This window comes from Diuraphis noxia, unplaced genomic scaffold, assembly GCF_037042655.1.
Source record: "Diuraphis noxia isolate RWA-SAM2 unplaced genomic scaffold, SU_Dnox_SAM2 contig0002, whole genome shotgun sequence".
Classification (NCBI taxonomy): Eukaryota; Metazoa; Arthropoda; class Insecta; order Hemiptera; family Aphididae; genus Diuraphis; species Diuraphis noxia.
The window spans coordinates 45,673,181-45,692,059 of NW_028301712.1; the positions used below are offsets into that span (position 1 = coordinate 45,673,181).

General features: G+C 24.5%; 1 protein-coding gene, 1 long non-coding RNA gene and 1 pseudogene across 4 annotated transcripts; all 3 read left to right on the forward strand.

Annotated features, from left to right (window-relative positions):
* The first annotated feature begins 3,029 nt into the window (after positions 1 to 3,029).
* LOC149058520 (kelch-like protein 2) lies at positions 3,030 to 7,234 on the forward strand (annotated as a pseudogene). Its single transcript, XR_016190299.1, has 9 exons — positions 3,030 to 3,237; positions 4,493 to 4,576; positions 4,648 to 4,887; positions 4,951 to 5,126; positions 5,201 to 5,297; positions 5,404 to 5,531; positions 5,619 to 5,704; positions 5,771 to 5,930; positions 6,871 to 7,234. The product of XR_016190299.1 is annotated as a kelch-like protein 2 (transcript).
* Positions 7,235 to 9,482: 2,248 nt separating this feature from the next.
* On the forward strand, positions 9,483 to 10,196 carry LOC149058521 (52 kDa repressor of the inhibitor of the protein kinase-like). The gene has a single exon (XM_089218387.1). It carries the CDS (start codon positions 9,483 to 9,485, stop codon positions 10,194 to 10,196), a length of 714 nt encoding a protein of 237 aa, XP_089074513.1.
* A 4,314-nt stretch (positions 10,197 to 14,510) lies between these two features.
* On the forward strand, positions 14,511 to 16,633 carry LOC149058522 (uncharacterized). Of its 2 annotated transcripts, none has more exons than XR_016190301.1 (3): positions 14,511 to 14,775; positions 14,928 to 14,993; positions 16,103 to 16,633. It is a non-coding gene; the product is annotated as an uncharacterized LOC149058522 (long non-coding RNA). The 2 variants fall into 2 exon arrangements; XR_016190300.1 differs by having other exon boundaries at positions 14,511 to 14,768.
* Positions 16,634 to 18,879: the final 2,246 nt, after the last annotated feature.

The following is an 18,879-nucleotide window of genomic DNA, read 5'->3' on the forward strand; positions in this document are numbered from 1 at the left end:
AAGTTATATTCTCACTAAATACCAAATATCCAAATGAAAATGAAATATTGAATATTTTTAATTTGTAATATACAATTATAAAATATAAAAATGCTAATTTTAGTGCTTAAATACATGCATAATTTAACTGATAACTGTATATAATAATTAAGCTCTTATAAATACTTATAATACTTGAAAAATGAAAATATAAAGTAAAATCTGTAATATGATTATGAAAATATAAGTCCACTTGATTTGGTTTACTATTCTGATGCAGTATAATAAATTTCAAAATTATAAGTACCTATTTATAATTTATAATGAAAAATATTTTATATTAAGTTACATCAATAATAATAATAAATTGAAATAATATATTCATCAAATAAACTATTAAACATATATATTTGATTACCATAATTACTCCTTGACCAGTACGGGGTCCTAGGTTTAGTACTCTCCACTGATCATGCCAATGTTGCACACATCTTTATGTTGGGTTAATTCTACCGTTCGCAAAATTTTCAATAGGTTTATTTGACATATTTAAAATACTCTCATGATATCTATTAATTATAAAATAATATAAATATTTTATTTGTATACTTACTACTTAGGTTGATAAGATATAATTTTTTAAAAAATGTTAATTTTTATTAATAATACTAATAATGTTAGTGATTAATGATTATCAATTGTAATTTGTTTAACATTAGAAACAGAAAAAATGTTATATTTAAATATTACTAAGTTAATTCTATTATAAATATTATACAATAAAATTATGTTTAATTAATATTAAATGGCACTATCTATTATAAGAAATCAGCGTAAATAAATTATACTTTAAATCTGTCACATTATTATTTATTTACCGTAATGCATCTGATATTGTCATCCCATCATTAAAATACTCTTCAAAAGTGTTTCTTAAATGTATATCTGGATTTAAAAACCGTAGTGCTTCTGCAGTGTTAATATTATGATTATGAATATTTGAAATAGTAATCACACCTAAGTACACACATAAGTACTTATTCTATAAACATAAAATATTATTTAGTTGTTTAATAGTATTTAATTTAAAGTTTCAATATTTCAGTAAATAATTGTAAATTAAAAAATGTTTCTATCATTAATATAAATAAATAGTTTCTAATTTTATGACTTATTAGTTGATTGTTATTATAAACATTTTGTTTTGTGAAATATTAAATACAGTCAATTACGGCCAAAGATATATAAACATACATAATATTATGTTTATAAATCTGTTATTACAATTTACAGCACAGTTTTTTTTTTAAATTTTAAATTTGTTTTATAATAATATGACAATCACACAATGATTAATATTAAATATGTATATTATGTATAATGTAATTTTTAATTTAACTTTAATTTTAATATAAAATTACAAGAAGATGTATAACTAGTAACAAGTTACAAGTTACAAGAGTTATATAGGTAATTTAGTTACATGTAACTATGTAACCCTGCATACAGCTTAAATGTGATTATTATTTTACTTTGTGTTTTACCCACCTTTACAAAAGGGTCACTTTTTCTGGTAGAAACAGTGTCTATTTTCACTACAATTTTAATAAATGCTTTACAATCAGTATTCTTTGATTTACCTCTTTTGTTTAATGTTCTATCTACTTTATGGTGAGAACTATGGTGGCAAACATAATTTTTTCTGTAAAGTAATTAAAAAAAAAACATTTAAATTACATTCCTGATTCATAAATAAAGTTATTTAATTACATTATATTTATTAGATAGCTACATACTTGCATTGAATATATGTTCCATTAGGAACTGTTGTTCGTACATTCCACCTAGTGTTAGTGTTTGTAGAAAATTCTTCTACCCATTTACCGATATCTTGTATATTATTTAAATTTGACCGAACAATAGTTATTGAGTCATTTTTTACAATAATATTTTTAAATGAAGAAGTCATAGTATCAGAATTTATAGATAGATTCATTTTTAAATTAATTAATGGATCACTAAATTATGTAGAAAATGCACCATGTAATCATACCAATTTAATCGACATCACATTAAATATTAACAACAGTAAGATTTCTACAAAATACCATACTTAGTTACTATAAATAGATATCATTAGTAATAAAGTATTTATTGATAATAAAAAAAAGGGTTAGGTAATATATTTCTTACATTGTATACTTTTTATAACCTCATTAATCTATTAATTTATAGTTAATTACCTTAAGATATAGAATATTTTAATTAATATACTCAATTATTAAACACATAGTACTTATACAAATATTTTTAAATAGTACTACTGTTTGAGCATGGTAATTTAAAATTATACTCTTTATATTATGTCTACAAAAGATATTCTATTTGACCATGATAAAAATATTTTAAATATTTAAATATTTAAAGTAATATATATATGTATATACTAAATGTATAAAATATTTTAAAATAGTATTTGTCTATGGTACTACTGTTTGCATAAATAATTTGAACAAAAGAAATGCTTTGGTATACCTATACAGAACTTTGTTTAATTTGTATTATTCTATTTGACTATGATAGTTACTTTATAATAATTATTATTAAAATAATATATATATATATATGTATATTATATATTATGCTAGGTATCTAATTATGTTTATACTTAATTATAATAATAATAATTTAGTTTGTTGATGAAATTTAAACACGCATATAATATACGTATATAATATATATAAGTTCTCTAATAATATAATAATATATACTTAATACTTATATCCATAATATATTAATTGTATGGATAATTTATAATAAATAATTAAAATATTTTATCGCGCCAAATGATGAACCAATGAGAAAGCCGTATTTTTGTATGGGTTTTATTTGATGTGCAGAATGGTAATATGCCAACCGGCATCTAATCGATATCATATTATAATTGATAAGGAATTTGCTTATGGGTTGACGACATGGACTACAACACTGGACTGGAAACGTCAGGGGAGGCGGGTGACGGGGACCGGGCCGCTTAGTGTCCGCGAGAGAGGTGTAGACAAAATAATGACAAACAGTCGCCGATTATTATTTCATTATTGACTATTTAGTATTTAAAGCGAGCTGACTGCATTAGGATTTCAGTCAATTTTTGTATTGGATCTGACGTACACTTCTTAAGAGTTTGAAAGATAAAGTAATTCATTGAAATTAGTTACGTTAAAATACCAACCGGACAATAATGAATATAATGTGGAGGTAATTTTTATGAGCACTACATTATATCTAAGTAGAGAACTAAGCTAATAATCATAAGATTGAATATTAAAGATAGATATCCAATAAATGTGTTGTTCATTGTTTCTCTCTATTATGTCTATGTATTTAATAATCACAGATAGGTAGTAAAAATATTCACATTTATTATTAAGAAATGAAATTTCAAGACGTCTAACACTATCGAAAATTCTGTAATTTATAACGCATATTTGCACCTGAGTGTGGGTAGATAGTATTTCCAACAAGATTACATTTGTACTCAACATCTGTGAGAACAGTGCCCATATTGAGTAGGTTAAGGAAATTAGCGTGTATGACTACAAAGGAGACCTACTCAAAACACCCTGTATTCAGACGTGATTTTAACAAGTACACCAGATCACTTTCATGCCTGTCTGAATCTAAAAAAATTATGTTTTTACTACTTTTTCAGTTCAATTAAATTTCAAATGCCAACTGGTTACGTGCCATATTTTAATCTTCACTAGTATAATTTTTTTTGTGTATTAATAAATAATAAGTAATAAGTAATGACGACATTATGTTTTTGATTAATGTTTTACATATTTATAGACATTATTTTGCATATTTCACATTTTTTCATGCATATTTTACCTTTTTTAGCTCTTATAACTTCCAAACTCTAGTTATTAAGAATAAAATTATTTTATTAAATATTATGACTATCATTTGTTTTGGCAAACTGATCAATTTTTATTTAACGAATTACTACTGTAGGCTAAAAAACTATGACTGGGTGAATACGTTGTGATATTTTTTACATTGATATTCGGATGCATGAATATAAACAAAATTATGTTTGGATAATAGAGAAATAATATTCCTATTACGGAGGTTCGGATAGTCAAGGTTCTAATGTAACAAATAAATTTTATATAGAGATTCAAAGAGTCACCTTATCCTTATCTTAGTCCATAAAATCAACGAGAGGCAACGAGATCACTGCAGTACCTTGTTATTTTACTATTACAGACAAGCTTTATAATTATTATTATTATTATAGTGCCCATATAAATATTTATATATCATTTATTGAGAATTTCAAAAATATTGTATTAAAATTTTGTACATTAATTAAACAATAAAACCTCATAATATAATGTTTATTACTCCCACATAGGTACTTTACTTTATAGCTATCTAAAATTCTAAAGCCTATTATTATTATTAGGGCTTTTATTGAATATTTTTGATAAATAAATTTATTTTCCAGACATTCAAGTAAAATTTTTTCAATAAGTTTGATGAAATAACAATGTCAAGAATCATCATATAAAAAACTAAATGAATTACGTAAGTCAGAGACTAGATAAAAAAAATTATTTAAATTTTAATATTATATATACTAATCATTTTTTTATTATTTAGAAACGCTACATTGTGTGATGATGCCATTATAAAGACTGCTGATGGCGATACCATACATGTTCACAAATGTGTTTTAATGAGTAATTGTATGTATTTTGAAAAAATGTTCCTTGAAAAATCCAAAGAAAACGATCGAAAGTGTATTCACATACTAAATATTGACAGTGATATCTTACATAATCTAATTGATTATATTTATACCGGTGTATTTATATTCAAATCCACGAGGAAAATGTTAAAGTACCTAATTATTTTTGTATTTTTAAATGATTTATAATTGTATTGCATCTTTTGACTTTAAAGAGATTACTGAAAGGAGCTGATATCTTACAACTTATTGATGTCCAAGATTTATGTGTTGAGTTTCTTCTAAGATCAATTAATGGTTAAAATTGGCTGAACATTAAAGCAATAGTTGACTCAAAAATGATGGTTAATATGTCTATTGTATGTTTTCAATGGACTCTAAAAAATTTTGAGTTAGTGTCATACCTTTTTACATTATGTTTTTATATCAAAATGTGAAATTGTCTGATGTTTAATTATTTTATAGTGAAGCAGTTGGATGTGCTGAATTTTTGACTTTAGATATTGAACATCTTAAGCAGTTCATTGGAAGCGATGAATTATTTACTGTAGAAGAAGAAAATGTTTGTATCAAAGTTGTATAATGCAATTCATTTTAATCCTTAATACTTATTATGGAGCATATGGTATATAATTGAATAATTCTATTAATAAATTAAATATTTATAGGTATATAATGCTGTTGTGAAAACATTTTTTACTAGAATTAATTACATTAATTAGAGTACCACTTATGAATTGTATGTATGTGCATAGATTACTCAATGAAGAACCTCTTATTACTTCCAATCATGTATATGAGTCGGATGATAATAGACTCTTAACTATATTTTTAAAACACAAAATGTAATATGATATTTTAATATAAATGATTATCTTCAGAGGTTTTGAATATCTTGCAAAAATACATAAAAAAGTATTCTACAAACATAATAAAATACCTAATCATACTGTAAGACGCTTGCAAAGGGTAATTAATTTTTGTTTCATACTAAATGTATTTGTCTTTTATATTCAATTATTATCATTTTTAAAGTGTTCTATGGCTTGCAATACACCTTGTCTTTCATGTTATGTTGCTGAAAATAATACGAATGAATATAATTCATCTTCAGATTTGGACAATGAAAATATTCCTATATAAAATTATTTTTACAATAATGGTACATAATAGAGGAAAATCACAATATTGCATGGTAATTAATTTTAATAAAATAAGGTCAACGTCATTCACAGAGAAAGCTTAAAATAGTTTAATAATTAGATTAATAGGATGCTACACCTGCATGTGTTGTTTCCGTCTTACAAGTGTGTAACGTAGCATATTTTTCACTCAGTAGATCACGTTTAACTCTGTTAGTTTAAAATGTAGAGTGAGTTGACCTTTAATAGAAATTAAAGGTAACATTATTATTGAGGGCTCCTCATAAGCTTTTTATTATATTTTTATTTAAAAGGGAGTCATGAGTATTTTTAATCTGTAAATTGTTTGTATATGTTAGAATACTCATAACTCGTTTTAAAATTCAAATAAAATAAAAAGCTTATGAGAAGCCTTCAATAATAATGTTACCTTTGATTTTCATAAGACGTCAATTCACTCTAAATTTCAAACTAACGGAGCTTAACGTGACGTGCTGAGTGTAAAATTTGCTATGTTACGCACTTTTTTAAGATGGAGACAACGCATGTGGGTGTAAAATCCTCTTAAACATTTTTAAAAATGTTCTTTATGTATAATATATATTAATATGTCTATTGTATGTTTTCAATGGACTCTAAAAAATTTTGAGTTAGTGTCATACCTTTTTACATTATGTTTTTATATCAAAATGTGAAATTGTCTGATGTTTAATTATTTTATAGTGAAGCAGTTGGATGTGCTGAATTTTTGACTTTAGATATTAAACATCTTAAGCAGTTATAAATAATAATAATAATAATAATTATTATTTGATTGGCAGCTAATAAACCATTTAATTTAATTAATTAAAAAAAAAATTTATGTTGTGTTCTATCACTCGATGGCCTTCTTCCTTCTTGTGTTTATGTTGAAAAATTATTTATTGTTTGTTCAAATTTGCATAAATTACAAATTATAATAGATTATAAATATTTTTCACTTTGAATTTTTAGTTGAAACTATTCAGAGTCCACATAAATCTTGTACGGGGAAAAGGAGAGGTCCATTTATGTACCAAGTGCAACAAGATTCTTATAATGTTATATATAACTAATGGATTAGAACGAATATAAATATTTCATAACTGTACATTAAATAAGTCAGGGAGCTAAATTTAAATACAATTATGAAACATTTGGCTATAGTTTTGATAATACAGCATACCTACCTACTAATTGTATTAGTGCAACAAACCAGTCTATACATTTTGTATATGAACTAGGGATCGTTTTACTTTTTGAATTTTTTTTAGTAGTTGAAATGAACTAAACATTATTTAATTAATTTGTATTATTGTAAATATATTTTATTTATTTATCTGTAGTAGCTTAAATTATTGAAAAAAACGCTTGTGCGTTTAGAAAAATTTCTAGTGAGCACTTGTAGGTTTCTGCCATGTCTGTGAGGAGATGGCGGTCTCTTCTCCAGACTCTGTGACTGCCAGAAATAAGGTGCTGTCCATGACCGAGATTGAACCAGCGATGTTGTGAGTTGCAGCCGATGCCTTAGAATGCTTGGCTACTCTGTCCCCCTCTAATTTTATTATTCCACACTACAAAATGAGGTTTAATAGAATATTGCAGAGAAACAATTTTTATTCAAAAATTGGCTTCTTAGCTGAGATATCTGTTCGGAATAGAGCGGAATTGATTTTAATATTATTGTATAGATCAGCTACCTAAAAACAAATTAATTTTATTGTTGAAACGCAAAGAAATGTGACTATGTGCTACGACACCATTGACAAAACTGAATGATTTTAGTTATTTTCTTGTAAATTTTAAATATTAATTTGTGCGTACTTGAAAATTTTAAAGTATGTTATTATATCTTATATACATACTGTGACATTTTCAAATGCAATACTTTTGAAAAAAAAAAATAATTTAACCTACTAATAATTACTTATAATAAAATAGATAACTTAGCAATAATATCATAAATATATTATATACTTAGTAATTAGTATTTCCTTAGAAGGTACATTTAGAAAATTAAAAACTTTTTTTTTAATTTAAATTTAAACTATAAACCTTAGCTAGTGCTAGAATTTAAATAAGTGTGATCACATTTATACATATCATATGAAGAAAAACCTAGCTTGCTGGAAATGAATTTACTATTTAGATTAGTTTTAGTAATTACATAAAAATCTAAAGTGAATAGTGGTTTATTTATATGTTGTAAATCTAAATTCATACGCATACCCTTAACATTTTGAAATAATTTCTATAGATGTTGACATTTAAAATTAAACTAATTAATATTACTTATAATAGTACCAACAACTTTAAAAAATGATTTACCAGTTCAACAAAACTTAAAAATATTTTCAAGATAAAATACGTATACATAAATGTCCAAATTAAATTTGCAGAATATATACGAGAAGCCGAGAATCATTTAAACCTACTATAAATGAATTTAATAAAAACATTATAAAATAATTTTAAAAATATATTCTCGTAATATTCTTTAGATTTTTAAAATCTACAATGAAGAGGTTGAGCAAACAATCATCAATATCTACATTTATAAAAAAAAAATAAAATCTCTGATTCAAATTTATCAGAAACTATTGAAACTATAAATGAAGAAAAAACTATAGAAAAAACTATTGAATCATCTTCAAAATTAATTTGTAATGATGATATATCTTTTTTTGTAAATAAAATTTTGACTGACGCGGAACGCAAATTAATTTTAACCGATTTTTGGATACCCCCAAATAATTTTAATTTTCCTATAGAAAGCATACGTAATCTAAAATTTCAAATACAGTGGATTGATCAATTCCCTTGGATTTTATATTCAAAAATTGAAAACGGAATTTATTGTAAATACTATTTAATTTTTACGAAAGACGTTTCTGGTAAAGGTAATAATCAAAAACTAAGTAATTTTGTTTCAAAAAGCTTCAATAATTGGAGAAAAGCAAAAGAAATATTTAATAAACATGAAAAGACTGACTATCATAATACTTGTAAAATAATGGCTGATAACTTTCTTTCTGTAATTAATGAAAAACAAATAAGTGTTATCAATACATTAAATACTGAACGAGCACGTCAAGCTGAAATAAATAAGAAAAAATTAACTTCAATTGTAAAAACAATAATACTGTGTGGTCGACAAGAGCTTCCATTAAGAGGAAAAATTGATTTTGGTAATGTTCTTGAGTTCTTGACTGTGATAATAAAAACGATGGTACATTTAGATCACTTTTACGATTTCGAGTTGATGCAGGCGATACTCTCTTAGAAGATCATTTTATTAACGACAATAGTAGATTACAATATACAAGTCCCTCTATTCAAAATGAATTCGTTGATATATGTAGTAAAATTATTAAAAAGAAAATTGTAGATAATATAAACAATTCTAAATATTTTGCGGTTCTAGCTGACGAAACAACCGATATATCTAATGTTGAACAAATGTCGTATGTTTAAGATATATAGATTTAATTAATAATGTAATTCCGAATTAATATTTTTTTTATAATTATATTTAATTAATATTACTAATTCGTAAAGATTTCCTCGAATTCATTCCTGTTCATGACATGACGGGCCGTGGATTAGCATTAACAATTATAACACGACTTAAAGAAAATGGAATTAATTTAAATTATATGTTTGGACAAGGCTACGATGGAACAGCATCAATGAGTGGTCATTTGAACGGTGCAAAAACTATTATTCGTTCTGAATATCCAAAAGCCTTGTATGTGCATTGTAGCGCTCATTCCCTAAATTTATCAATTGGTTATGCCTGTCAAATTCAAATGATTAGAAACTGCATGGGTACTGTTAAGTCTATTACATCATTTTTTAAAAAATCTGCCCAACGCACTAATATATTAAAAACACATATTAAATCTTCTTTACCAGAGTCCAATCATGATACATTAATTTCAATGTGTGAAACCAGATGGGTTCAAAAGCACGAATCCATAAAACGATTTCATGAAATGTACATTCCAATAATACATACTTTAGAAGAACTCCAAGAAGTAATAAATAATGAAACATCACAAAAAGCACATCAATTTCTGGCAACTATTATCAAACCTGATTTCATATTGGCATTAAACGTAACTGAAAAAGTTTTTACTTTTACACTTCCACTGTGTAAATATTTACAAAAAATTGATTGTGATCTTACCAAAGCATGTGATCATGTTCAAGTTTTCATTGATTCATTAAATACTCTTCGTCAAAATGTTGAGGTGGAATTTAACCTAATATTTATTACGGCTTCGAAAACTTTAATGTAGGTGGCACAATGAGCTTACCAAGATTATCAAAAAAAAAAAAATTAATCGAGATAATTATACAGAATCTACGCCGGAAGAATATTATAGAAAAGCACTTTTTATACCGTTTCTTGATCATTCTATAACACATTTAAAAAGTAAGTTTGAACATCATCATGATTTAATTTTATCTTTTCAAAATATTATGCCGAATAAAGTTGTTTTTACAAATGAGAAAGATGTTTTTAATTTATGGGATCTTTACAAGACAATACTTTCGGATCATCAACAGTTTAATTCAGAATATTTACTGTGGAAATCCAAATGGGTTAAAGAAAAGGAAGATTGTAGGCCATCCTCGGCATTTGAAGCATTTTTAAAATGTGATTCTGATTTTTTTCCAAATATAAAACAATTGTTAACTATTATTTCTACACTTCCCGTATCAACTACCACTGCAGAAAGAACTTTTTTTACAACATTACGACGTATTAAATCATACTTGAGAAATTCGACAGGAAATGAACGATTAACTGGACTTGCTTTGCTAAGCGTTCATCGTGAAATTAATATTGACCCGGAAGAAGTGATTAATATTTTTAAACTTCAACCAAAAAAACAAAGTTTTATCTTATAATTTTATTTTTTATTTTTAAATTTGTAAATTATATGGACAAAATATTGTATTGATCATGGGTATTCAATTGTATTATTTAATATTATTATATTATTATTTATAATTATTAATTATTATTATATTATAAATAATTATAATTATTATTATATTATTTAATACATACAAATAACTGATTCTTAATTTTATCATATTAATATAGATTTAGACAAAAACACCCTCCGAAAATATTTCCTACCTACGCCCATGTTGATTTGCGTTTTTAGGTTTTACCGAGGTTATCAGTTGAATTTATTACCTGAAAAATATACCTTTTTTTTGAAGGCGCAAGTAGTATGCAGCCGTCTGAGACATCACGTACGATGGGGCGTATATTAATTGCGCCGCGAAATTACCTTTTTACCTGTAAAAATCTATTGATTGCGCCGCGTATCGATTCCACCAAACTTTTTTACAATATATTGATTCGGCTGGTTATGAGTTATGTGCGTATAATAAATTGTAAAATAAAAATGCTCATACCTAACTCACTTAAAAAGTTAAAACTGTATTATCGTAAAAATACTTGCAATAAAACACAGATAATATTCTTAACATCAAATTTTATAATAGGTCTTAAATGCATTTACAATTATTAGTTAATTAAAGAATTATTTAAAATTTGGATAAATTTAAAAAATAAATGAACTAGTTAATGAAAATGAAAATTATGTGTGCTATGTGAGCGAACATTCGTAAATACATTTTAAAATGTATCTAAAAATTAAAATAATGAGGAAATAAAATATGAATTAAAAGACTAGTTAATTTTGAATTATAATATACTTAATACTATTGTATACATTAAAATGAATTAATAAAATATGATCAAAGGAACCATAAAGGCTCGGTCAAACAGAGAGCGAGTAGTTGCTGTATCTGACGTGTGCGCAGGCTCGATATTGTATTATTTTACTGAAACCGTGCCGGCTTTATGTTTGAATGCTCCTTTATAATATGATTGACATTATTTAGATTTTGGAAAAACGGGTATTACGCTAGCTCGGCTTTAAAACAGTGTTTAACATAGTGATAATATGATTCAGTCAGATATATTTATTAATAAAAGCTAATATAGAAAAAAAAGATTCAGGTTCTATATTTCCTCGATATTGATTAAATATTTTCTTTCGTTGTTATGTTTACAATGTTGAATTCTTTGATAGTTAGTAAGAGAGCTACGTTTTACCACACATTATATTATGTACTTTACTATAAAATAAATGTACGTTATTTTTAATTTGTTTGAATTCGAATGAAACATAAATTATTTATTACCTAGTCATGTTAAGGTATAGGTACGTAAAAATATATAATTAAAGTTCAAAAGGGGTTCACTGTAAAAAAAGGTTAAATTTCTGCAAAATATTCTTCAATGCACGAGTCTTATGATTAATGAAAAATATAAATATAAATGAAACATGGCATGTATATAAATAATACATTAACTAGTTTTGATAATTTTCGACTACACTTGGGTTTTCCTTTTTTGTAGTTTCATTGTAGTTAGAATTTCTTACAAGTTACAATAAAATGCATACACATTTTAATTTAAAAAAAAACTTACAATAATTTTTCTTAAATCCATATTGTGATCTCCAATACCAACAAACAGTAAAGATTCTGAGTCCATCCATAAGTTTTAAGTTATAGAAAAAATTGTGTCTACATTAAATTCTTCAGAAATTAAAGTATGTTGTGTTAAATTTTTGAAACGTAGTTTCTTATGGTGCGATGTGAGCGCAGGGACCCTAGCCCAGAAAAACCGTGCATAACGAAAATAAAAGCGTTGGTCACTATCTCTATAACCTACTCTTTACCGCTTTCTTTATATATTCCTATGCCTCTTGCTCTATGGCCGGCTACGTAAGTTGTTATTATATACTTACACGTTGCCGCGAAACGTTGTTTATAGAAACAAAATATTGTTGTTTAAAATTACGAATACATATAACATATTATATTTTATTTAAACACGATATAGTTGTAAATTATCAATACATAATGTAATATATTATATTATTACACAGTTTGTCGTTTTATAGATCTTTTGCCGTCAAATTAACTAGTCATAGGTCACTGATGTTGCCTAGGGTGTACTACGTGGAAGCAATCTATCATTACACCCCATATTTAAAAAAATTAAATGTAAAATTGTAAAAATTAATCAAATGAAATTAAAAGTAAAATAAATTTACTGTACTGAGTCATATTCAATATTAAAATTTAAAAAAAAAAGGCGGGTAAGTAGTGGATGCTGTACATTATGTTACAAGTGGGTTACTGTAATGGATGGAATTAAATTTGAATCCAATGATATTATATCATTGTATACGAAAAACGATTCTGAGCGAAGACGGTTTAGTCTTAGATCTGTCTAGAATATATTATAGATTATTAAAATTTTTCAAATCTTAGATTTAAAAAGAAAATTTTTTATGAATTTCTAGTTTGAAATAATTTGCGAATTTTCATGATTTTTACACATGTTGTGAAAATTCAAACTTTGAATGCTTGTAAAAAAAAATGGTGTAGTAAGTCAAAAATTGTTTTATTAAAAATCCTTTTTTGAAGTGCCATTTTTCCTCTTTCTGATTTATTGTTTTTTGTAAGAGGAACAGTTTCAACATTGGATGCAGAAACGAATGCATGTATTGGTGCAATTAAAAAAATAATATAATAATGTGTGTATCTTTGAAAGTCGATCGACAAACTATAAGATCCTCTTTTCCATTTTGAAATAAGAAAATTTATTTTTAATAAATTGGGAATTTTTGGTCATAAATATTAAATTTGGATCAGTTTTATTCAAAGTTAAGCAAGTTTTGACAAAGTATAATAAGTATATGACTAAAAAAAAACAGTAAAATAAAGTAATAATTAATAATATAAATTATTATATTATGTAGAAATGTGTATACTGGTATACTCTAAATGTTATAATTATTAATTATTAATTATATTAAATTATTCTAATCAATTCAATATTATTATTATGAAATATCTTATCAAAACATACTGATAATAAATAATACGTGATAACTTAAACTCTGATGGATAAAATAATTTGGCTCCACACAAATTTTCCGCCACCGGAATTGAGGCATTAGTTGGCACGTTACAATCTCACGGTACATTACGGCGGAAAAGTTTCTTATCAAATACATTTTTTTACTCACTGGACACAAGCGCTTCCAGTGCCAACATGGCCAATCATTAAATGTTGATTCCAGACGGCATTTTACTATTTACTATTTAGCCATAGGTACCACAAAATAGAAAATAATATATAGAATTTTATTCTGTATGACTGTTAATATACTACAGTATATAGCATTACTGCAAGGATGCAGCTGCTGGTATTAGATTGGAAAGCTATTAAATGCCAATATAAAATTTACATTTGTTAAAAATATTACTTTGTAAAGTTCTTCTACGTTTTTAATCATAAAGTATTATGAAGTAGGTACTATATAATAATAATGAATTATTATAATATAGTATTAATTATTATTATTATTTAATACATTTAAAGAATATCAAGAGTATCGTGGTAATTTAGTAGATCCGAGATCGCGCCACGGGGCAGTGAGTTTTTCATATTTTTGATAAGAAACTCTACCGCCGAAATATCAGACCTCGTCGCTTAACCATTCTAAAACCGTGCTAGTATTTACCTTGATTCTTCCCACCATACTATAAGCCGGCTTGCAGTAATACGGGATTCGTAGTCACTTCTTATTCTTGTATTCTATGCGACTATGCCCGATAATTATTATGAGATACTTGGTCATTGCCCACTACCTAGTACCTACAACACTAGGTACTTTATAAACAATCGAACATAACGAACATCAAAATAGTCAATTACTGGGCTTCGTTGTCTTCTTAGAAAAAAATATCGTCATCTCTACTTATCTGTAAGTTGTGAGTATGTGTAATTTGTATTCTGTAAAATTTTCTAACTGTCTAGAACCATATTAAATCTTTAAGCACAAATTATGAGAAAAATAACTTTTGTAGTCTAAAAAATAAAACCGAAATTATTGTAATATTTATAAATTTACTTTATTAAATAGGTTTACCTATATCAACACTTAACATACAAAACCAAAAAAATGAGTGATTGGACATCAGAGGAAAACGTAAGTTTTACTTAATAAATTATTAAATAATATAGGTTTGTAAGGAATGACTTAATGGCTTACTAACTGAATTCAAGTTTTGGAAAGTTAATGATAATGTTTAATTGAGTTAAGTTGATTGAACACTTTTTAAAAAATGTGGTTATCCTAATTTTTTTTACTAAGATAAGTTAATAGTTATATGGAATCTTACAAAAACGTATGAACTTAAGTTATTTTTTTTTAAACTTATAACATTATTACGAAAACATTTTATTATATGATCTGAATGATAAATTAAAAAAATTATAAATTTGTACCTTTATCATTAAAATTTATTTTTATTAACATACTATAGGCATTATGCATTATTATTAAAATATGTCTGTATTTAGTTGTAGGGTTTGGTATGCATGTATTTAATTACAATTTTAATTTATAATTTTAGTAAATGTTTATGCAATAAGCATCATTAATAATCATTTTATTATATTTATTTTTTAAATGTTTATAAATTAATTAGCGTAATTTGGTTTTGATTAAAAGTAGCTATTCGCCTTTTTATGAAATTTATATCAATTAAAATAAGTCAAATTAAAAATCAAGTTCATGAAAATTAAATTTAAAAAAAGTTAAGTTAAAAAGTTTAATTAACTTAATTTATACAAAAACTAATACATATATATATATATTAATAATGTTATTGATTTAAAAAATAAAATGTATACTTTTAAAATGAAAATCTATTTTTCATATAGAAGTGTTATATATTTAGTAACATTGCATTATAAAAAACAACAGTCTTTTTTTAATTATTCATAATCAAGGCTGTACTATTGTGAACTAAAAATTGACAAAATGCATCTTTAATGATCCAAAAATAATAAAATTCAAAATGTAATAAATGAAAATAATGATAATAAATAAAAACAAATTTCTATTAAAAATTTAAATTGATGCATAAAAGTTTTATACAAAAAAATATAAGTTGAATTTCTCTTGTGTGACATAAATTGTTTTTTGCCTAACTTCGCAACGTCAGATAAAATTCCATTCATGTCTATTATTTAATACCCAATTTTAAAAATGTAATTGTTATATGTAATAATTGATACCAAATTTGTTCATAGGGTGTCACCAACGATATCCCACCTATAGATACTATGGTGCCAGAAAAAGTTCTTGGTGCGGTATTAATAGATGGCAATATTAACTACATTGTGAAGTGGAATAATATAGATATGGCTGCAACTCTTGAATCTGAGTTTGTAAGAAAAGAATGGCCTAAATTAGTCATTAAATATTTTGAAAGTATAACTGTAAATAGTAATACCTCTTAGATTTAAGATAAATTATACCTACCTTAAAATTATCAAAGAAAGTACAAATTAATATTATCTTAGTTCCATTTTATAGACACTATTCAATATACTTCCATATATGATAGACAAAAGTATTAAATATTTTTTATTATATTTCATTTATGTATTTACATGTAATGTTATAAGAACTTTTTTGCTTACCTAGTAAGATATCTTCATCATAATAAATTAATTTTTTGTGAAATAAACATAGTTAATATTGTCACAACTTGCACACATTTAGTTTGTTTAATATGTTTTTCAATGTCATTTATAAGGTAAATACATATTTTAAATAATTGTTTTGTTGTTATTTTTTTTTTCAAGACTATAGTGCAGTCACTGAAATATTATTTTTACAGTTTCAATTAAATATATATTCATTTAGATTATATTGAAAATTAAAATAACAAAATATTATGTTTGTTATTTGTCAGTTTTTAAGGCACTGTATTACAACTATGTAGGTATAAATGTATAATTTTATGTAGTATAGAACCAATATCATATCTCGTAAAGTCGTGATTTATACTATCAACTGTTTGTTGAAAATAAACACAAGTGTTAAAAAAATCAATACACCTTCTACCATAGAGTATTATTGTATATTTGTATACATATTATATTTCATCATGCCGATTATTTATAATAATATCAAACATAATCTATGATCTACTACAGCTTGTAAATATTTTGTAATAAGTTAATTTCTAATTTTTAATTAATATTAACTAACACATTTTGATATTACTAGAAATAATATTAAAAATTTTAAAATAATTAAAATGGATAAAATTATTTCAATTTTCGACTTAATTTTTTATAGTACCTTGTTTTTATGTACGCCAAAATAAAATAAAAATTACTGAATCAAATGATTAAACTATTAAAAAATCATAATTATAATATTTAAAAAACATTATTTCATTAGAAACTGTAAAAATGTTTGTCTTATATTTTTAATTTACTTAGCTAAATAATTTAATATTAATATATTATAAATTAAATGAAAATATTTTTAACTATTACAACATAAAACATACAAATTCATGGCATTTTTAAATTTTACATTATTACTAAGCATAACTTTATCACATCATATTAGGGATTTGAAGGTATATTTATTGTTATTTTTTTTTCGTGATAAGGTAATATTAAAACTAGAAATGTCAATGGCAGTTCAAAAAATAAATAAAATGTCTATTACCATTTATAATTGGTCTACAATAGGTTATAAGTTTCATGTATCCACAAATATTATATTTAAATAGCATACAAATAATAACTATTTGTGTTTTTTTTATTTAAATATCTGGTATAAATAAATTTGAACTTGGAATATATTTTTAAAAACTGTGTTTTTATATCTTTCAGATTTTTCAGTTACCTATAATATGAAATTAATACTACTTATAAGAATTTACTAACTACTAACTACTTATTTTATAATTTTTCACTATATACAAATTGGCAATCCTAGGCAAGTTAATGATAACATTTTAACTGAGGTAAGTTAATAGTTTATAGAAAATATTTAAAAAAATTTAAAGTTAACAGTTAACCTAATTTTTTTTTAACTCAGTTAAGTTAAAAGTTGTATGAATATTTTCAGTTAACTTATTAATTTTAGTTAAGTTAGTATTATTATAATTTTTTTTTAACATCTCTCTATATATATACGCCTGGTAATATGATTTAAAATAATAAAAATCATAAATTTTATTGAATTCAGATAATAGGCAATAGCCAGTTTCTTTTTCTATACATAGAGATAGAATTAAATTATTTGGTACTGATGAGTATAATATTGTATAGCAGTTACCAAAAGCATAGGTACCAAATGTATATGAGCATAACCCAATTAGATTTAATTTAAAAATAACTTATTTAGGACAAAAATATTTTAATAGGTATATATTCTTGAGAATTTTACATTTGCGATTTGTATATTTCCAGGTTAGGTTAGTCATATGATATTATACTCATTAGTTATTAGTATTAATTGCTAATATACCTTACCTGTATACCGCAGTATGGTATGGTATATCTTTAAATATATATACATTACAATATATTATAATAGTAAATATAATATATAGCTAGTATGGGTTATTGCTATTATCTAAATGTATATTTTAATTAAGTTATTTTTTTTTTTTGGAAAAATTCTGGTTAATAGAGCTACAAATAAATTTAATTATATTTCTAATTTTCTATTCTAGGAAATTGTTATGAATATGCATCATAAATAATAATTTATTTTATTTATCATTAATTATGAATTATATAATTATATAATTATTATATTATAGAATCATTATTTGTAAGCGTGTAAAAATGATTTATTATTGAATTTGGAATATTTAAAACATCTAATACAATACCTACAGAGTTGTAGCGACATACTCAATTACGAGATATTATACACCATTTGATACCTATAAGTACAATGCAACAAAACAAATTTCACAAAATGGATTCAACAGTTGTAAGAGTTTCGTGCTATATATATTTGAGTGTTGGTGAGTAAACCGTAAATAACGTAC